At 44.9% G+C, this 23148-nt stretch overlaps 1 protein-coding gene across 1 annotated transcript in view; it reads left to right on the forward strand.

Annotated features, from left to right (window-relative positions):
• LOC140381074 (E3 SUMO-protein ligase PIAS1-like) overlaps positions 1-19250 on the forward strand; it is a 92814-nt gene extending 73564 nt beyond the window's left edge. The window contains exons 7-14 of the mRNA XM_072465096.1: positions 1413-1486; positions 3353-3513; positions 7585-7718; positions 9294-9526; positions 9779-9855; positions 10848-10987; positions 13848-13888; positions 17992-19250. Coding sequence (XP_072321197.1) covers positions 1413-1486; positions 3353-3513; positions 7585-7718; positions 9294-9526; positions 9779-9855; positions 10848-10987; positions 13848-13888; positions 17992-18402 — 1271 coding nt within the window. The 3' untranslated portion in view covers positions 18403-19250. The remainder of the gene's footprint in view (positions 1-1412; positions 1487-3352; positions 3514-7584; positions 7719-9293; positions 9527-9778; positions 9856-10847; positions 10988-13847; positions 13889-17991) is intronic.
• Positions 19251-23148: the final 3898 nt, after the last annotated feature.

Raw genomic sequence — 23148 nt, forward strand, 5'->3', positions numbered from 1 at the left:
CATTTATTACGAAATATACTGGACCCCCTGAAAGCGTTTACACTGGGCCCCTCACACACTTTTGTTCGGACTTTACCCATTACGGCACTTCTGTACCGTTAACATTTTTTTTGAAAAATTCCTATGTGATTTTGTGTATATTTAGGAGCTCATTGCCCTCCAGTTGAACTATGATAATAGACTCTGAATAGCTACGCGCAATTTAACAGTCTTAGGTGTTAAATTGCTTTAAATCAAATATGTTGACGTTATCCTTTGAATTAGTTAAATGTTGGATTAGGTTTGTATTGGGGTCTCTTTCTCTGCTCCGCCTCTGCAACAGCTGTAGATGAAGCCTTCAGTTTGACTGGACTGTGCAGCGGAAACTACAGGAGCACAAACTGTCAGGAGAATGTCTGAACCTCGTGATGATGATAGTTCGGGCTTTAGTCTTTATAGGTGATGAATTCATCTTTGTGCGTTTCTGCGTTGCAGTTTCATTTGACATATATGATAATTATCTGCAAATATTAGGTTGTTTTTTGTAAATTAAAGACTGATGAGTAGCTTGAAGGGGGCTGATAGTGAGTGCAAACACAGAACTGTTCTCCAGAACCATGACCTGTCTGTTTGTTTGAGCTGATTCACTACATAGACCTGCTCTATTTAGCAGACTATACAGTACTCATGTCATGTGACACGTCGAGGTGGAAAGAAAGTCAGCAAAACTCTGACACGCACATATTTATATCGATCGCCATACAAGTCATGGATCTCACATTAAACAACGAACGGACAGGATTATTAAACCTTTTCCCTGTGATTGTGATCTCAAGCTATGGTAAGCTTGCAATTTTGTGGCTTAACGGTTTATTCAATGATTTTGTTCATTTTCTCGAGTCAACAGAGCTTTTTTTTAACAGCTCTTCTGCTTCATTCAGTCGTGTTGAGTCGAATGTATTATGGTCTATAGTGACCATCACTTGAGACTACTTTTCAAAGTGCATTGTGGGACATTTTGAGTGCTCTAGTTTGCTGGACATTTGTACAGCATTAAAAATGGCGTGAGCCCTAAATAGAGCCCTCCGCAGGGAACAGTGTGGAGCCTGTGTTCATTCAGCCTGTGTGTCTTGTTTTAGTGACACAAAGCACCATAAACACACGTTTGTCCCGCTCTCCTCTGTCAGATTGCCTCTAACACAGGTCCGGCAGCTCACGGCCCGAAGCAGTGGACTGAACCATTATGAGGGAGGGGTGATTGAGGGTTTTTTTATTTCTCAAACACAAACTAGAGAAATGTAACATACATTAAGGGCCCCATTCACTGTAATGAATACTCTAAAAGTAACCTTCCTTTTCTCTCTCCCACCGTTCCTACAGATGGTGAGTGTGCTTGTGCACTCTCATACTGACCTGTCCCTCTCTCTGTGCAGTCAAAGAGAAGCTGACCGCCGACCCCGACAGTGAGATCGCCACCACCAGCCTGCGCGTGTCGCTGCTCTGTCCGGTGCGTCCACTCGGCACTCATGATGGGACTTTACACAGGGGAGAGGGACACATGAGACACAGAAAGTTATTAGTACTTTTTTGAGTCACACTTTACTGTATGGTAAAGTATAGGATGGTAAAGGATGGAAATCACATGGTAACGGGACTCGTTTGAGTTAAATGCACTGTATAAACATCTTTTCAAATTATATTGTAACTCAATTTTTAACTACTAAAACCACTATTTTTATTGTGGCATAGATTTGAATGATTAGTGGATAAATTGTTTGTTGCAATGGTTAAGTGCACTTGGAGAAGACAAGTGCATAAGAATCTGAGCAGAGCCAGGGCATGTTGGGACAAAAGCTCATGTGAAGAACGTGGCAGATGCTTCTGACACGAGCACATACTTAACAGTGTAAGTGTTTTCCAGGAATCTATGAAAAGTGTATTGTAAGTGACCAACTCTGAGCTCTAAGCTGTCTGTATTTAAGAAGTATATTGTAGAGGCATTTTAAGGGGAGACACTACAGGCAAAACAAATGTATTATTTGGTCAGTTAGTGCTCTCAACATTTAAGCTTTCACATAGAATCCTCAACATTGTCCCATCCAGCCCTAAAGAGTCCACTTCATCCCTAAAGTTCTCTGGGACATTGTGTCATTTTTCTCCCACAGAGACATAAAGATCTGCCCTTAAGTAGCACCTACACACACCAAACGTTACACTCTTAACATAATTTGACATAGGATTTGTTCATATTTATTTCCAAGCTTTAATCTAGTTTAACTCCAAAACTGAGACAAATTAGATTTTGTTAAATGGCAATTTTCAGTAAGATCTCGTTTACTCTTAATACTAAATAAGATATCTAAAGTATTTTTGATATCATAAAAAATCATAAAAAATAGTCAACAAAATGAAGCAAGAAATGTAATCTCGGCTCTGTCCATTTTTCAGATTTATGCGTCTTAAATATGTACAATATTGGTCATTTTTGCTGACAAAATGCCTAATTCTAATAATCATATTTTAATACAACATTTTGTATAAGTAAACTGCAAAAGACGTTTCAAATTGATATCTCTAAATTAAAACAATGTCCTATCCACCTTCATGTGGAAGTTAGCATTTTTTGCAATAAACTGGTCAGTCCTGGTCCTTTTTTAGTTCATTATACACTCTCAAATAAAAGCTATACCAGTGCCTCACCTTCGATTTTCTGAGAAACACAATAGGCTCGTTATATCTAAGCGTTAGTTTGTGCCTTCTGTGGTGTTCTGGCCCTTCACATGTGCAGTCTCTAAGGCTACGTTCACACTGCAGGGTGTGAGGACCTAATCGTAGCACACTGTGTTTGCAGAATAAAAAAGGCAAGTTCCCCAGCCGCGTTCACTCCTTTTATTGATGTCCTTAATTTCTTTAAATTTCCCATGAAAGCTTTTTATTTCCATTTGCTTTGCAGCCAGGAGCTCTTAATCCCTCGCTCGACCAACTTCTCACAATCTCCTCAAATACCGCCCCACTACAGTACGAACTCTCTATTTTTTCCTGAATTGATTGATCACCCCGTGTAGTGATTAGTTCACAAACTTCTTCCACTGACTGGCTCCTTCCTTTGCCATTTCTTTTCGATTTGTCTGTTGTTTTCTGGCGCTTTGACTCAGAATTGTGACGTTTATCCCGGGCATGTTGCGTTAAGACATTCTAAAAGTACAGATGCATATCAGATTTGTTTCCACATACAAAAGTGGCCGTTTTTTTTTTTTTAATCAAATGTGTGCTGTTCACACTGTCCTGAAAATGAGATACATGTCACATAAGGGCAAAAAAGTCAGATTCTACCCGCAGTGTGAATATCGCCTAAGTGTGTGTTGTGCTGCAGTTGGGGAAGATGCGGCTGACGGTCCCGTGCCGCGCCCTCACCTGCTCTCACCTGCAGTGCTTCGACGCCACGCTCTACCTCCAGATGAACGAGAAGAAGCCCACCTGGGTGTGCCCCGTGTGCGACAAGAAGGCCCCCTACGGACACCTCATCATCGACGGGTGAGCCTGGACCATGTGTTAAAGGACGCATCTCGGGGAAATGAGTTTGGGTTTTAGCTTTTAACGATGTTTGATGATAATTGTTTGGCGGCATGGTGAAAGCAAGCACTTGTCCTTTATGGACCCTACTTATAATTATCAAAAATGCTCTTCCACCTCCATTTAAATTGACATTTTTTAAATTTTGCTCTGAACAAACCCACTCCACCAGCTCCACCTGCTGGTGAAATAAATGGAAAACATTATATTTGTATTAACAAATTTGGTAATTTTAGGAAACCATTAAATATATGTATGGTGACAATGTATTGTGTATTCTACTAGCAGTAGTAAATCTGGTGCCAATCATCTTTTCTTTCATATAGAATAATTAATTTGTACATTGTCCCTGAAAAATAGAGACTAAACTAGAACTAAATTAATAAATCAGCATTACAATTGCTCTCAGCAAAAGTCATGCTTATGAAGAATTAAAGTGTTCTACATACCCCTTTATCACTGCTGTAGACGTTTAAGGAAATCCATGATATGACCATTTCAAACCCACACTCACTGCTCAATGTGACACAATAATACGAACATATCCAGTGAACTAACACGAGGCTTTATCAGACGACCAATGCCAGCGTGTGTATTCCTCCTCCTTAAAGGTGCACTGTGTCACTTTTCTGCTGGAGGGGCCGCAGCGTACTTGTCTCCATGGAGATATGGTTTTCCCTAGAATGTTCCACGGTGTGGCATTAAACTTGTGTGTGTTAACCAGATGTGTTTTAGCCAGAAAAACACACATAATGTATTAAATAGATGGATAAGTTCAATTCCAGGCAAAGCAAAAACCTAGAGACGTAGAGACAGCAAGCGGCAGCCCCCACCAGAAAAGTGACAGTGTGCACCTTTAATCTCCTCTTCACCGAAGCATGTGGAAGAAAAGGGAATAAAGGCTATAGCTCCAGACGGCTGAATGTGAGGAGCAGCTTTGCCTTTGGGGTAAAGTCTAGCTGTGACTTGCTCTGGGGATAAAACTGATCATAAAAATGACGCTTGTGCTGGTTTGTTTTTCTGGCATTATAATACTTCTACATTGTGATCCCATGAGATTTGGTTTCTACTATAACACCTGGTTTGCTGCAGTCAACCACTGATTTATCTTCACTTTAGTAGAAGCAAGTGGAGCAATTCTTGCAAAGAAATGTCAAATTATTATTCTTGTCAACTGGAATATTCCAATAAAGGACCACATGGAAAACAGAACGTAATATCGACCACACTTGATCCATCTGATCTTGGAAGCAGAAGTTAAATTCACTGATAAACTAATAGATTTGGCCATATCTTTGCTGACTAAAAATGATCACATCTGTTTATTTTACCTGTACAAAAGTCAAGTCAGGATTTGGACTCGAGTCAGACTTCACTATACTGATGACTCGACACATGGACTTGGAGCAGTGACTCAGGACTTGACTTGGAGAGCAGTGACTCAGGACTTGACTTGGACTTGAAAAGCAGTGACTCGGGACTTGGACTTGAAGAGCAGTGACTCAGGACTTGACTTGGACTTGAAAAGCAGTGACTCAGGACTTGACTTGAGGAGCAGTGACTCAGGACTTGACTTGAAGAGCAGTGACTCAGGACTTGACTTTGAAGAGCAGTGACTCAGGACTTGACTTGGACTTGAAGAGAACTGACTCAGGACTTAACTTGGACTTGAAGAGAACTGACTCGGGACTTGACTTGGACAGCCGTGATTCAGGACTTGACTTGAGGAGCAGTGACTCAGGACTTGACTTTAAAGAGCAGTGACTCAGGACTTGACTTGGACTTGAAGAGAACTGACTCAGGACTTCAAATCAAATCAATTTATTTTTGTAAGGCCCAAAATCACAACAACAGTTGCCTCTGAGGGCCACAGGGAGAAATGAGGGCCACAGGGAGAAAAGGACTTGACTTGGACTTGAAGAGAACTGACTCGGGACTTGACTTGGACTTGAAAAGCAGTGATTCAGGACTTGACTTGAAAAGCAGTGATTCAGGACTTGACTTGAAGAGCAGTGACTCAGGACTTGACTTTGAAGAGCAGTGACTCAGGACTTGACTTGGACTTGAAAAGCCGTGATTCAGGACTTGACTTGAAGAGCAGTGACTCAGGACTTGACTTTAAAGAGCAGTGACTCAGGACTTGACTTGGACTTGAAGAGAACTGACTCAGGACTTGACTTGGACTTGAAAAGCAGTGATTCAGGACTTGACTTGAATAGCAGTGACTCAGGACTTGACTTTGAAGAGCAGTGACTCAGGACTTGACTTGGACTTGAAAAGCCGTGATTCAGGACTTGACTTGAAGAGCAGTGACTCAGGACTTGACTTGAAAGAGCAGTGACTCAGGACTTGACTTGGACTTGAAGAGAACTGACTCAGGACTTGACTTGGACTTGAAGAGAACTGACTCGGGGCTTGACTTGGACATAGTGTCTTGTGATCTGAGACAATTTGATGAAAGAGGTGTTTCAAAAACTCGCTGCGGCTCATTGGTGGATGTACTTTCAGTGTTCATTTTACAGGAACAAACCGGAACATGTCCCTCCTCACAACTCTGTGTGACCAAGACTTTTTTTAGAAGAACTATTTATAAAAAACATAAAAAGTGCAAAAATACAAGCAGTATTTTGTCATTTTGTATAAAGGACTTGAAACTCAGTGCCAAGGACTTGGACTTTGAAGAGCAGTGACTCGGGACTTAACTTTAAGAGCAGTGACTCAGGACTTGACTTGAAGAGCAGTGACTCAGGACTTGACTTGGACTTGAAAAGAACTGACTCGGGACTTGACTTGGACTTGAAAAGCCGTGATTCAGGACTTGACTTGAAGAGCAGTGACTCAGGACTTGACTTGGACTTGAAGAGAACTGACTCGGGACTTGACTTGGACATAGTCTTGTGATCTGAGACAATTTGATGAAAGAGGTGTTTCAAAAACTCGCTGCGGCTCATTGGTGGATGTACTTTCAGTGTTCATTTTACAGGAACAAACCGGAACATGTCCCTCCTCACAACTCTGTGTGACCAAGACTTTTTTTTTAGAAGAACTATTTATGAAAAACATAAAAAGTGCAAAAATACAAGCAGTATTTTGTCATTTTGTATAAAGGACTTGAAACTCAGTGCAAAGGACTTGGATTTATGAGCTACACACATTTAGAGCGGCAGCAATCGATTATTTTAGTAATTGAGTAATCTAACAATTATTTTCTTTGATTAATTGAGTTATCTTTTTTTCCTTTATAGTAATAACCATTATCACTTCTATGGACAGACACACCAGTCCAACTGTCCACGAGGAGTGCGTCTGCCACATTTCAGTGCCACATTTATTGTTCATTTCTAAAGGATCCATGTTGGTCTTCCTCAGAAATGTTGCAGCTAGAAAAGAAAGAAGATTGCATTATTTTTTTTCTGTTAGAATCTTTAAAAATGTCTAGTTAACTTCACGTCACCAGATTGTATTGTAAACAGGCCAGATTAAATATGAACAGTGGCTATGAATTAATTTGCATTTTATGTCGCATCACTTAAGATAAAAAACATCTACGCGTGTTTTTACAACTTTATGTTATGGGAGGTGCTTGTTTACCTTGTGTTGCTCCACAAGTAGTTCTGTGCACTCCATGCGCTACAGATTCATGTGGTTTTTAATTCAATCATTTTATTTATTTATACAGGGAAAACCAAATGAGAAAAGTTATCTTTTTTCATGGACATCCTGTTAAAACACAACACAACATAAACAACACACAAACAGGATACTAAAACACAAATAAAACATTCAATAAAATTAACCAATACATAAAGACACAGTTATATATACAATATGAGAAAAAAAATGATATAAAACAAGACTGAGCGCCCTGTATGCTGCATGAAGATGTAAAATGTCGAGTTAAACAATGCAAGATCAGCATTTTCTTTCTTCTAAAACCCTTTCTAATACTCAACTAAACTCAAGATTATTTGTAAAACCACGTTACGTGACTCTTGTTTTCTTCCGTTTACCATATCCTCTCCTCTTTCCCAGGCTTTTTGTGGAGATCCTGAACAACTGCATGGACTGTGATGAGATTCAGTTCAAGGAGGACGGCAGCTGGGCCCCCATGAGGACAAAGAAGGAAGTGCAGGAGGTGTCTGCTACCTCCTACAATGGCCTGGATGGTGAGACGGGAGGAACCGGGGGGAGGGACGGGGGAGAGGGATGGGGGGAAGACTGAGAAGGGACAGGAGAGGGGGAGGCGGGGGGGAATCGGGAAGGGAGGGGCTAGACCGAGGAGGGGGAGACGGGGAAATGAGGGAGAGACGGGGGAGCTTTGGGGAGAAGGGGGAGGGCTGCTGATGAAGTTAGGATTAAAGAGAAGCATTTCTATGGCCTCCTCCTTTGTTTATGCCTGTCACTCTGAATTTGGTGAGCCATCATGTAGCCTAGCACGCGGTAAACGGTCTGTACCCATAGCAACCCCATACAGCCCCACAAAGGGCTCATTAGTAGATATAGCCCAAGAAGCAAATTCTGCTTTATCCTGCTTCATTTTTAAATGTCATTATTTAAATGTATATTTGGAAGTCTTTAAGCTCATTTTCTTTATAAACTTAAATAATGTAATTATTTCACAAACCTAAACTAATTATTTAAAAGCCCAACTAACTAAATCTAGATCTACATTTTATTATCATGTTGAATAATATTATGTGTAAATGTCATTTGACCAAACGACGAGCTGCTGGAATGGGCCCGGCGTCTGCAGCTGTTCTGTTGTAGTTTGGTGAAATGTTGCTCATCTCCAGATCTCCGCCAGTCTTTGGTGGGTGATGTTGACCAGCGCGGTGCAACGAGGAGGGGTACTGCTTTGCTTTGTTACGCTGAACAAACTGGATTGAACTAAACTTCCAGTGTAAACGCCTATATTTATAAAATAATCAGAATCTTCTTATAGCAGCCTAATGCTTCAGCCACCGTTTGACTCATTATGTCGTGGCGTGATCCATGTTAATGAATTTCTAATGGAAGAGTTTTCAAATTTTAATCAGGATTTTTCAAAGCACTCAAGACTGTTAACTAATGCCCTTTTTCATTAGTCCCGACTTGGCTCGGCTCGGCTCGGCTCTGGGCTTGTGGCCCTGCTCTGCCCTGATTGCATTTCCCTTACAACTGGTGCTCAGTGGTGCTGTGTAAAACTGGGCTTGGAAACAGAACAAAAGGACGTCTGCTTGCCAGACACCACACCGCACAACAACACATGACAACTGCCACACACTACGATATCTTAACTATAAAACATAAGCAAAACTGCCACAGTAACCGCCAATAAAGCAGAGCGGAACAGACGGAATTATGGACTCAGAGGAAGGATACAAACTGTGAGAATAGTGAACATAAAAAACTTTTACTCCTCGTGAAGCTAAAATTAAACTACAGCGTTCTCATCCATGTCCTCACCCCCCAAATCAATGGCACCCAGTCCACAAAACACAACAATTAATCTAGCTTGAAGCGCTCTTTACAAAAATAAAACATTAAGCAAATGTAGATCTTCACATGAGTTTGTTTATAATCCACGGTTGAAGAGTCAGTGAAGATGCAGAGGATTACACTGTAAACTCACTTCCTGTGCAGTTTATGGTCAGCTTTTTGTGCATTAAACACTTTTAACTGCTCTACTGCACTAGAATTCATAAATGATAAATACACATATATAATTGTTATGTTTTGGAAAATGTATTTGACCTCCTCAGGCTCATGTCGGACCTCTTCATCCTCAGAGGAGAACAGGTCCTCCACATCGGGCCTCTCCAACCACGGCAGCAGTAAGAAGGTGGAGGTGATCGACCTGACCCTGGACAGCTCTTCTGAGGACGAGGGCCCAGACTCCCCGGCCCTAACCCCAGTTCCGGCCCCTGCACTGGCCCTTGCTCCTGCTCCGGCCCCTGCCCACACACCAGCCCTTCCTCCTCAGCCGCAGCACCAGGCTCACACGCAGCCGCAGCACCAGGCTCACACGCAGCCGCAGCACCAGGCTCACACGCAGCCGCAGCACCAGGCTCACACGCAGCCGCAGCACCAGGCTCACACGCAGCCGCAGCACCAGGCTCACACGCAGCCGCAGCACCAGGCTCACACGCAGCCGCAGCACCAGGCTCACACGCAGCCGCAGCACCAGGCTCACACGCAGCCGCAGCACCAGGCTCACACGCAGCCGCAACACCAGGCTCACACGCAGTCTCACACGCAATCTCCCCCCATAAAGAGAGCCTGTCCTTCTCTATCCCCAACATCGCCCCCTGTCATCAGCAAAGGGTCAGTACACTTTTACACAATTGTCAAATTTCCACTGGTTCACTTTGAAGCTGATTGGTACAGTGTGAAAATGTCTCCACTGTCTTAAGTGAACCGTGCCAGTTTATTTAAGCAGCCCAAAGTGAGCCGAGAGTGTTGGGGACTTCCAAAGCGGTCTGGCTCACTTTGGCTCGTGAGATGCTTTTAAGCGAAATGATTAGACAAGAGAGAATGCAGACTCGGGTGAAAGCCAGACTGCGAAAAGCAAACATCAACAAACGCATCGAACACCAGCCAAACCCGACGCATTACATAAAGAGGGGTTAAAATGTGGCGCAGAGAAATGAAATGAATGCAGACACAAACCGAGATCAAGCTGAAGTTGTTTCTTGTTTACTCTAGCTTTAGCCAATTCTCACAGTGACACAAACTTGTAATTACTAGTTCTATCTGGGTGACGTCACTTGCTCATATAGCAGACCAGGCCCTAAGCATGGAGACGCATTCTGCCATGAAACTAAACCACATTACAGTGAACCGATGTGAATTGTTCCTCGCTGATAACGAAGATCCAGGCACTCACTTGGTTTCAATTAAATTTTAAAAAATGTGTGTGAATCTTCTTGGAAAAGAACACAAGTTTAAATCTGTCAAAGTATTCACAAAACCTTTAATGAACTGTAAATTGTCACTATTCTCTACTGTTTTTTTAAAAGATGTATCAAGTGTCCTTTTCTGCATAAGATGCGCAATGTACAAGCTTTTAGTGTCTGCTTTACAGTATGCTGGGTAGAACATAATGCATTTAGTTCCAAAGGCTATTTACATTACGTTATTAATGCATTCAACATTTCCAATTGAGTTAAACGTCTACTCTTCAGCTTCAGCTTATTCTGTCAGCCCAGTTGTTCACATTTGAAAGTAGCAGCCAGAACCCACTGCTTATGAAATATGAATAATACATGAGAAGCAAATGCTAAATATAGTGTCTGCTTGTTCATATGTGGCTACAGGGTTTTGAACCTGCATCACCAAGCGTCCCCTGTGAGCCGGACGCCCAGCATGCCCACAGTGGAGACGGGCTACATCCCCCCAGTACCACCCCTCATCCAGGACTACCGGCCATACTACCACACACCCAATGACCTATCAGGTATTTATTTGAAGTTAACTAGATGCTAACATTTAAATGCTAATATACCTGAGCAAACGGATCAATGCAGAGAAACATCAAGGACATTCATTCATTCATTTTCTACCGCTTTTTCGGGGTCGCGGGTGACTGGAGCCTATCCCAGTGACTTTGGGCCGTAGGCAGGGTACACTCTGGACTGTAGCCAACTCATCGCAGGGCCAACATCAAGGACAACTGAGCATTATATTGAATGTGTTTTGTGATTACAACCGGTTCAATATTTCACCTGCCTTTATCTAAAAACTCAATTTAATTTAAATGACCGGTGAACTATGGTGACAAAGGACAGAGCATTTATAACAGTTTCTGGCCATTTAAACAACGAAAATGTAGTCAAGCTAACAACTAGCATGGTTGCAAATTGGGGAATGACACACCCAACAACCAACAATTCATCAGCTACAAGCACGCGCTACTACCACAAGCCCAACAACCCATCTGGTACCAGCACACGCTACTACCACACGCCCAACGACCCATCACGTACCAGCACACGCTACTACCACACGCCCAACGACCCATCACGTACCAGCACACACTACTACCACACGCCCAACGACCCATCACGTACCAGCACACGCTACTACCACACGCCCAACGACCCATCACGTACCAGCACACGCTACTACCACACGCCCAACAACCCATCTGGTACCAGCACACGCGACTACCACACGCCCAACGACCCATCACGTACCAGCACACACTACTACCACACGCCCAACGACCCATCACGTACCAGCACACGCTACTACCACACGCCCAACGACCCATCAGGTACCAGCACACGCTACTACCACACGCCCAACGACCCATCACGTACCAGCACACGCTACTACCACACGCCCAACGACCCATCAGGTACCAGCACACGCTACTACCACACGCCCAACGAACCATCACATACCAGCACACGCTACTACCACACGCCCAACGACCCATCAGGTACCAGCACACACTACTACCACACGCCCAACGACCCATCACGTACCAGCACACACTACTACCACACGCCCAACGACCCATCAGGTACCAGCACACACTACTACCACACGCCCAACGACCCATCAGGTACCAGCACACACTACTACCACACGCCCAACGACCCATCAGGTACCAGCACACACTACTACCACACGCCCAACGACCCATCAGGTACCAGCACACGCTACTACCACACGCCCAACGACCCATCAGGTACCAGCACACGCTACTACCACACGCCCAACAGCCCATCAGGTACCAGCACACGCTACAACCACATGCCCAACGACCTATCAGCTGCAAGCATGTATTTAAGTAAAAAAGTAAAAACACAGTTGATAGGATTGTGTAAAAAAAAAACATTAATTGAATTGGCTATAATGAGTATTTACAATTAGTCTGACTTAAAGGACATCTATTGACTTTGAGTTGTAACCATGTTCTAACATTATTCTCTCATCAAAAACATACCTGGAGTAATCCTGGTTAGGAAGTCCTCTCTCGTCTGACCATCAAAAACACAAAAACATTTCCTCGATAACTGACGTAGCGCTGAAGTAGCGCTGAAGTAGCGCTGAAGTAGCGCTGACGTAGCGCTGACGTAGCGCTGATAATCTTTTTTGCTGTTTTTAAATTACATTTTTTCAGTCTAATCTCGATCAGTACAAATGTGTACTGAGACCCCGAAAAGAGTTTATCTTAAACTGCTGAGTGTTTGCGCCATCTACTTACTACAGAGGTAATTACATGGAAAACAGGACAAATCCAATTTTTGTTTAGTTAGAAAACATGAGATGCTAAACTGAAAGTACTCAAGAGCATTTTTAAAAGCTAATATCTATGCAAATAATGCATAATATATAACCTTTAAATCTAGAGGTATTTGTTATATATAAGGAAAGTATTTGTATATTTGTACTTTTATCATCATTTTAACTTGAGGATCCTGAGGATGAAGGTTAAGCCTGACACAGCTGTATAGGCCTATACACTGACATTCTGATATTATCCTGCCCCAAAGCTTTCATTTACCAGGGGAGCCTTTCACCCAAAATATGTCTCCTGCTTCTGTCTATGGACCCAGGCAGCTGTTATCTCACATATGCAGTGGGCAAGTCCATGGCCAAGCAGCAAAAAATATTATTCATTGTTAAAGCATATACCTGCACCGCAGCAGCACGCATTCCTGTGTGCATTCCCGTGTGCATTCCAGTGTCCTCAATTGATAGCTTGAGAATAACTGCACAACTGCTGATTTATAAAAAGGTACCAAGCTTGTTTTGTCAGTTGTAGAAAGTACAGATATTTATGTTTTTAAAAAAAAACAGTAAATGGACCAACAGTAAAAAGTTACCAGAAATGTTAATACTCAAGTTATGTTCAGATACCTAAATAAAGTACAGCCACCTCTGCCTATCAGGTACCAGCACACACATTTACCACATGCCTAATGACCATCAGGCACACTTTTGTCCTGAGTGATGTTATTCCTCCTGTTAATCTGCACTGAGACCATTGTTTAAGTTGTTCAATTATTATTGCATTTTAGCTGCTCTGTGTGCTTAAATTCCCCTCAGTGATAAATACGGTTTGATACATTGATTGTTTGATTACTACCACACTCCCAATCTGGTACCAAAATACACCATTATCACCTCTGAATTTTGGCCACTTTCCTATTCGCCTTGACATAGTGTCATGCAGGGAGGAGAGGGAGGCATGTCGAGGAGCTGCGAGGAGACCCTGTTACTTCCTCAGACTCCTTCCCAGAGAATCATCATGTTACCAAAATCATAAACAATTCTCTAATAATCTTCTCTTTGTGTTTCTGCAGAGTTGAGCTTCTTCTCTTTTCTTCAAGGCGACAATCATCAGGTAACAAACATAAGAAGTGGAGAATGCCAGCTCAGATGCTTGTGTAAAAGTGGAGGTCAAGAGTGGAGCATAACGGTGGAGCGTCGGGGCAGAGCGTCACAGTGGAGCATGAGGGTGGAGCGTCACATGAGGGTGGAGCGTCACATGAGGGTGGAGCGTCACAGTGGAGCATGAGGGTGGAGCGTCACATGAGGGTGGAGCGTCACAGTGGAGCATGAGGGTGGAGCGTCACATGAGGGTGGAGCGTCACAGTGGAGCATGAGGGTGGAGCGTTACATGAGGGTGGAGCGTCACAGTGGAGCATGAGGGTGGAGCGTCACATGAGGGTGGAGCGTCACAGTGGAGCATGAGGGTGGAGCGTCACAGTGGAGCATGAGGGTGGAGTGTCACAGTGGAGCATGAGGGTGGAGCGTCACATGAGGGTGGAGCGTCACAGTGGAGCATGAGGGTGGAGCGTCACAGTGGAGCATGAGGGTGGAGCGTCACAGTGGAGCATGAGGGTGAAGCGTCACATGAGGGTGGAGCGTCACAATGGAGCATGAGGGTGGAGCGTCACATGAGGGTGGAGCGTCACAATGGAGCATGAGGGTGGAGCGTCACAGTGGAGCATGAGGGTGGAGTGTCACAGTGGAGCATGAGGGTGGAGCGTCACATGAGGGTGGAGCGTCACAGTGGAGCATGAGGGTGGAGCGTCACATGAGGGTGGAGCGTCACAATGGAGCATGAGGGTGGAGCGTCACATGAGGGTGGAGCGTCACAGTGGAGCATGAGGGTGGAGCGTCACAGTGGAGCATGAGGGTGGAGCGTCACAGTGGAGCATGAGGGTGGAGCGTCACATGAGGGTGGAGCGTCACAATGGAGCATGAGGGTGGAGAGTCACAGTGGAGCATGAGGGTGGAGCGTCACAGTGGAGCATGAGGGTGGAGCGTCACATGAGGGTGGAGCGTCACAGTGGAGCATGAGGGTGGAGCGTCACATGAGGGTGGAGCGTCACATGAGGGTGGAGCGTCACATGAGGGTGGAGCGTCACAGTGGAGCATGAGGGTGGAGCGTCACATGAGGGTGGAGCGTCACAGTGGAGCATGAGGGTGGAGCGTCACAGTGGAGCATGAGGGTGGAGCGTCACAGTGGAGCATGAGGGTGGAGCGTCACATGAGGGTGGAGCGTCACAGTGGAGCATGAGGGTGGAGCGTCACAGTGGAGCATGAGGGTGGAGTGTCACAGTGGAGCATGAGGGTGGAGCGTCACATGAGGGTGGAGCGTCACAGTGGAGCATGAGGGTGGAGCGTCACAGTGGAGCATGAGGGTGGAGCGTCACAGTGGAGCATGAGGGTGAAGCGTCACATGAGGGTGGAGCGTCACAATGGAGCATGAGGGTGGAGCGTCACATGAGGGTGGAGCGTCACAATGGAGCATGAGGGTGGCGCGTCACAATGGAGCATGAGGGTGGAGCGTCACAGTGGAGCATGAGGGTGGAGCGTCACAGTGGAGCATGAGGGTGGAGTGTCACAGTGGAGCATGAGGGTGGAGCGTCACATGAGGGTGGAGCGTCACAGTGGAGCACGAGGGTGGAGCGTCACATGAGGGTGGAGCGTCACAGTGGAGCATGAGGGTGGAGCGTCACAATGGAGCATGAGGGTGGAGCGTCACATGAGGGTGGAGCGTCACAGTGGAGCATGAGGGTGGAGCGTCACAGTGGAGCATGAGGGTGGAGCGTCACAGTGGAGCATGAGGGTGGAGCGTCACATGAGGGTGGAGCGTCACAGTGGAGCATGAGGGTGGAGCGTCACAGTGGAGCATGAGGGTGGAGCGTCACATGAGGGTGGAGCGTCACAGTGGAGCATGAGGGTGGCGCGTCACAATGGAGCATGAGGGTGGAGCGTCACAGTGGAGCATGAGGGTGGAGCGTCACAGTGGAGCATGAGGGTGGAGCGTCACAGTGGAGCATGAGGGTGGAGCGTCACAGTGGAGCATGAGGGTGGAGCGTCACAGTGGAGCATGAGGGTGGAGCGTCACAGTGGAGCATGAGGGTGGAGCGTCACATGAGGTTGGAGCGTCACAGTGGAGCATGAGGGTGGAGCGTCACAATGGAGCATGAGGGTGGCGCGTCACAATGGAGCATGAGGGTGGAGCGTCACAGTGGAGCATGAGGGTGGAGTGTCACAGTAGAGCATGAGGGTGGAGCGTCACATGAGGGTGGAGCGTCACAGTGGAGCATGAGGGTGGCGCGTCACATGAGGGTGGAGCGTCACAGTGGAGCATGAGGGTGGAGCGTCACAGTGGAGCATGAGGGTGGAGCATGAGGGTGGAGCGTCACAGTGGAGCATGAGGGTGGAGCGTCACATGAGGGTGGCGCGTCACAGTGGAGCATGAGGGTGGAGCGTCACAGTGGAGTATGAGGGTGGAGTGTCACAGTGGAGCATGAGGGTGGAGCGTCACATGAGGGTGGAGCGTCACAGTGGAGCATGAGGGTGGAGCGTCACAGTGGAGCCTGAGGGTGGAGTGTCACAGTGGAGCATGAGGGTGGAGCGTCACATGAGAGTGGAGCGTCACAGTGGAGCATGAGGGTGGAGCGTCACAATGGAGCATGAGGGTGGAGCGTCACAATAGAGCATGAGGGTTGAGCGTCACAGTGGAGCATGAGGGTGGAGCGTCACAGTGGAGAATGAGGGTGGAGCGTCACAGTGAAGCATGAGGGTGGAGCGTCACAGTGGAGCATGAGGGTGGAGCGTCACAGTGGAGCATGAGGGTGGAGCGTCACAGTGGAGCATGAGGGTGGAGCGTCACATGAGGGTGGAGCGTCACAATGGAGCACGAGGGTGGAGCGTCACATGAGGGTGGAGCGTCACAGTGGAGCATGAGGGTGGAGCGTCACATGAGGGTGGAGCGTCACAATGGAGCATGAGGATGGAGCGTCACAGTGGAGCATGAGGGTGGAGCGTCACATGAGGGTGGAGCGGCACAGTGGAGCATGAGGGTGGAGCGTCACATGAGGGTGGAGCGTCACAGTGGAGCATGAGGGTGGAGCGTCACATGAGGGTGGAGCGTCACAATGGAGCACGAGGGTGGAGCGTCACATGAGGGTGGAGCGTCACAGTGGAGCATGAGGGTGGAGCGTCACATGAGGGTGGAGCGTCACAATGGAGCATGAGGGTGGAGCGTCACAGTGGAGCATGAGGGTGGAGCGTCACATGAGGGTGGAGCGGCACAGTGGAGCATGAGGGGTGGAGCGTCACATGAGGGTGGAGCGTCACAGTGGAGCATGAGGGTGGAGCGTCACATGAGGGTGGAGCGTCACAGTGGAGCATGAGGGTGGAGCGTCACAGTGGAGCATGAGGGTGGAGCGTCACATGAGGGTGGAGCGTCACAATGGAGCATGAGGGTGGAGAGTCACAGTGGAGCATCAGGGTGGAGCGTCACATGAGGGTGGAGCGTCACAGTGGAGCATGAGGGTGGAGCGTCACATGAGGGTGGAGCGTCACATGAGGGTGGAGCGTCACAGTGGAGCATGAGGGTGGAGCGTCGCTTTTCCCAAGCAGCTGTAGCATACACATTGTGTGCGCGCGCGTGTCGTGTGTATTTGTTTATTTGTTTGTGTGTCTCGTCTCCGTCTCGTCCCCGTGTCGTCCCCGTCTCGTCCCTGTGTCAATACCGTGCTCTTCTCTTCCAGTATCATGCTTTTCTTTATTATAGGGTTAGGGTTATCTTGCTGGAGATCCATTTGGAAAGAGCGGGGTACGATCTGCAGTGAGCACTCGTGTGCAAGGCCCAGAGTAAACAACATGATGTTTCCCCAGCCCCAACAAAACTAATAAAGTACATTATCATCTATATTCCAAGCCAGTGCTTAACTCTGTCAACCACAGAGCAGATGATGGACACTTCCAAACTTCCGGAGACCTTGTAGCCTGTACTGAACTTTAGCTTGGCTTACCCAGATATGTTCAAACTATTGGCTTTATTTTGAGTGAAATGGTCTTTTCCAGCGTTTCAGAATTCCTTATGTCAACATGTGGATATAAGATATTTCTGACTAGTCATTCCACTGTTTCAGGTGCACGTGTTTCCAGGGCGCCAAATGATGAATGTTTTCTCGTCCTCAGCATTATAACATGGTCATGGCCGCCGCCGCCGCTGCCTCCGCTTCGGACGACCATGAGCTGCTCCTCAACCGCTTCCTTCCCTACACCTCGTCCTCCTCAGGCCCGTCCCACATGTACCTCAGCCAATCAGGCGCCACCTCCGTCCCCTCACTGACCACGCCCACCAACGGCATCAGCAGCAACAGCTCCTCCAGCAGCTCCTCCAGCAGCACCCACAGCAGCACCCACCACAACAGCAGCCACAACCACCACAACAGCCATTTACGGGACCCACATCTCAATTCTCACACTGGCTCGCACTCCTCCTCGCACATCGCACATCACCCCGGGGTGCTAGCCAGCCGCGCCAGCAGCGAGGCAGCTCTAGCAGCGATATACGGCGGGATTCCAGACATTATATCGCTAGACTGACTAATAACAAGCTTGGACTTAAAAAAGTGACTGTTTTTGGTGATCCGCAGGGTAAAACGTATTGGAGTGGTTTGCTACAGACTATGCCTAAGAGCACCGTGAAGCCCAGAGCTTCAGGAGAGGACGACGTGGCCTACGGTTGGACCGCGGAGCTTCTGGAGCTCAGAACTCGGTACAGATCTGGCACACAACACTTAAAGACCTTTTGTACAAGAGGGGGCGCTGTGTACAGAGAACAAAATCTATTTTCCTCTTACTTTTGTACGCTGACACCGAGCACAGTCTAGTGCCGCTTTAAGGACAGTTTCACCCACTCGAGGCTTGTACTGTACGTTTGTCAGATGCCATGGAGCCCGGAACCTTCAGTGTATGATTTTGTTTATGCTTATTTATAATATTTAAACAGCTATATCTATATATATTTATGCATTCCCATAGGTGTTCAGGTTCTTGCTATGGGAGTGTGTAAGTGGAGTTTAGCCATTTCTTTCATTATTTTTTTCACAGAAGTTTAATACAGTGGCCAAGAAGTACAAAACAATGAACAGCTTTACAATGTTTGCAAAGATAAGAGTTTTTGTGTACATTTACTTAACTTATTTTGTTTGAAGATGTTTCTCAATTATATTCATCTAACAGAACAGATCACATTTTAAGGCTAGAGTAACCTTTGTCACGCGTGGCACTGGTGCCACCTATTTATATTTAGTCGCACTGACTCGCTCATTATTTGCACAGACAAATAATGTAGAAGAACATCAATGATGATGCAATTGTGCAAATGCTCATTTCATCGTGTAGCGAGCTGCCCCCGCCACAGCGGCTCAGAGGTCAGCTCTCCCAGAGGTCAGCTCTCCCAGAGGTCAGCTCTCCCAGAGGTCAGCTCTCCCAGAGGTCAGCTCTCCAAGAGGTCAGCTCTCCCCGAGCCCTCTGACCATGTTCTTATGTATCGCAGCGATGTCAGTCTTCCGCTGCCCTTTTCTCGGCGATTCCCTGTCATCATTTGGTGCTGGAAGGAGCGTGGCTGAGTTTAGAGCATGTTAGAGTTTAGAGCATGTTAGAGTTGTGGAGACAGGGACATAAAACAGTGTCTGCAGCTCCTGTCTGCTTTCTTCTCTCACTTGCACAGACGGATCATTTTAGTAGCACACTCTAAACTCTAAATTAAACTAAATTAAAGATTAAAAATTACATTTTTTTTTTCAGTTAATTGACTTGTTGCATACAAAAAGTTTCAGTAGAGCTTTGCTTGTATTTCCAATCTATTTCTAAGGATATATTTCCCAAAACATCTGCATTGGAAACAGGAGTGCATATTTAAATATTCATAGCAGAGACTCAAATGACTTCCGTTCTCACTTACGTTCGCAGCCTAAATGTGACAAATGTCTCAAACATCTTTGTTGGAAGACAAAACAAACCAACAAAAAAAAAACCTCAATTGTGTTTTTTTTTTTGTATTCATGAAGAAAAGTAGAAAATTAGAAAAAGCTAATAGAAATCAAATCTCTTTTCAAGACAGTATTTGTTTTGCACATCTTGGACCACCGTAGCTACGTTAAGAATCAGTTTGAAGGTGTTTTACTTGCTGAAATCATGTATTATTATATTTAACTTTTTTGCACAATGCCAAAAATGTTGATATGGTAAGCTCAGCCCGATTGCAGTCCAACTTGTGGGCCAACTCTGACTGTTGAAGGGTCCAAAGAAGCCGAGAAGCAGCACAGCCGCGCGATGAGTGCCTGGAAAACCTACAACTGCGCCTGTCACGATAACACTCTGGAGTTCATGTATTTTCCACACAAAGTATCAGAATTATATTCAATAACATTTATTTTTGTAGCGCCCAAAATCCCTTCGAGATGTGACACAAGAAACCAAACGCATGCTAAAGGAGAACTATAGACACAGTCGGCATGTTTCATAACACGGGGCGTGGTCAAAAACATGAGTCAAACAAAAACAAAACTTTTTCCCTATTTTAGGACAATACCTGGCAAATGATGTGTACTTAATAATAATAATAAAATAATTGAGTCTTAATGGGGTTATTGTCATGGCGTGACCTTCTGAAAAGTAAAAGCATTGTTCTGTCGATGTTCAAATACAGCAGGTGGCGCTAGCCTCGCCGTAGCTGCCGTAGTATAACGTGGCTCACGCCAGATACATTTTGGTAATATTTTTTTCATATACTCTTGAGAATCCATCTGGGCGGATGAATCCTGCTGCCCGGCCGCTGTTTTGACTGATCACGTTGTAGTTTGGGCGGGAGTCAAAAGGACGAACCTAAACAAACATGGCGACACCGACAGACTGGATTTAACAACTGTTTTGCTTGTTCCTGTTGTTGTGAGGCTTCAACCAATCAGATTGAAATATTCATGACGTTACTCCTATCGAGTTGTAGAAGTCAGTTCCGAGTGACAAATATGAGTCCGGCAGAACCAGGTGAACCGTAGATTTCTTGCATAGCTGGACAAATATGAGCCTTGTAGTTGTTGAACATTGGGGCCAGAGCAGCTCGTCTACATTGGATTGCTTCTCAAACAGAGGTCCGTTATATTGAGTGTTCCCCAGGATTAAATGGATGTATTCTTAGTTGGAGGGTCACTTGCTCTTTTCAGCCTGCAAAGTTCCACAGGCGTAAACTCGATGCTCATACAGAAAGAGAAATCACAAAAAGGCCAAAATTGCACCTTGATACGACATAAATCGCTTTAGAAGGGTTTTGAGCTATAGAACTATGACCACATGTAACATTTATGAAATAACAATAATTTTACATTATTTTTTTTAATTTATTTTATTGATCATTTATTTATACAGTGGAAAAGCAAATGATAGAAACTCTTATTTCCATTGGTACTTGATTGGTACAAAATGAAAATTAATAAATACCTAAAAACTTGGGATAAAATCATGCAAAACAAGAGCACTGGTACTTTTCCATTCTTTAATCAGTGCTTTGAATTCATAAAAAGGCATGAAATGATTTAATTTAAAAGTATTTTTTTTTTAAAAGTATGTAAAAATGTTATTGCACAAATAAATAATCATTTGACTGGTCACTGACCATCGAACACTTTTTTTAAAGTATTGAAATGTTCGTATCGTGACAACAGTAGTTTAAACATTTTCTATTTAATTTATTCGATGACCGCTGTTATTTGCCTAACATAAGCTCAGTTTGGTGGAGTCATCCCTTTGTCTCCATGGAGATTGCAAAGTTTTATTTTAACTTTAGTCCCTGTATCCAACCTTGAACCATGAGTGAGGAACTTGTTTCAGTTTGAACTATACCTTAGTCCACTTTGTCATGGTACGACCTCATGGATGGTCACTAACCCACCACACTGGGGCATCGCGTCCGGGTGATACTTCATGCAACTGAAATATAATAACAATTAAAAAGTGCAGGTGAAATCAGCGCGCTGCAGTGTGTAAAAAGCACAAGGGATTTAAAGCAAAACTCATAAAGTTTAGCGGTTAACCCTGCTGCTCCCTCGTGAAAGTACATTCTTCTGTTGAAAGACAGAATATGCACATCAAAACATTTAATGTTGCCTAATGTTTTATTTAAAAAGCCAGGGTTACTTAGGAGATTTCAACAATGTTTCTGCCCAGGAACTTCAAACCCCCGAAAATACATATTTGAACATTATAGGGACTTACAAAGACACTTAATAAACTTGTGTCCTAGAAAAAATAAGATAAAGTTCAACCAAATAAATATATGCACTGAAATTGTAATTATCGTGACAGGCAGAGTTACATCCCTCCTCAAGCCCAAAGAAGCCCTGAGACTGCCCTGAAATGGGTCTGTACACATACAGCGTCAGCAGGGGGCGCTCTCAGCCTGTGCTGCACCAGCTTCACCACAGCAGGGTTCTCTTGTGAATGTAAGATAGTGTTTTATGATGTACGGAAGCACTGAACTGCCACCGCAAAGAGAAAAAAAACATTTATTTTTCATATTTCTCAGAACAGGGATGACGTTTTTGTTCAAATGTGATTCAATTACTGCTATTACTTTCTCATGAAATTGTTTAGCACATTTCCATCCACAATGTTTCTGAGCCTCAGAATCCAGCAGATGACTCATTTCACCAAAACTTAACTATTTCACGAACATTTTCAGTCTTAGTTTGAGAACAGATCAAACGTTTGTGGCCAGACATGAAAAATGTCCACAAAGAATTGATTACACTATAGTTTCAGAACTTTTGTTTCAACACACTTTAGCATTTTGCATTTTGCATTGTCTCTAACGCTCCAAAGAACAAAAGGATCCGTCTCCATGGAGAATGTTCTAAAGTTGTGTTTTAACTTTCCATCTCCGTGGAGAAAAGCAGGAATCTTACCTGGTGCTGCTTTAACTGGTGATTTATAAAGGTGGCTCTCTTTGTCTCTATGCTAATGCTAATAATGCAAATAAACAGCCTATTCTAGTAATCTACATATAAAAACAATTTGTAGTTTCTGCAATTTGTTTATTCAAAGTTAGCATCATCTTTGAGACACAAACCCCAAACTGAAGAGCTCAACATTTGGCTGTCGACATTTGAGTGACATTAGGTGGAAGTAGTTGCCGTGGTAGTGACAATAACTGAGTTTTTCCTCTGAACCTTTTAGGAAAACACGAACATTTTATCTGCACTTAAGTGATGATCACATTTCAACAAGAATAGATAAAGACATTTTTTATGTTTTCCATAAAATTACTTGTACCAACAAGTACCAAGATTT

The sequence above is a fragment of the Eucyclogobius newberryi genome, unplaced genomic scaffold (assembly GCF_026437365.1).
Source record: "Eucyclogobius newberryi isolate DKJ021-1_F unplaced genomic scaffold, fEucNew1.0.hap1 SCAF_5, whole genome shotgun sequence".
Taxonomy (NCBI): Eukaryota; Metazoa; Chordata; class Actinopteri; order Gobiiformes; family Gobiidae; genus Eucyclogobius; species Eucyclogobius newberryi.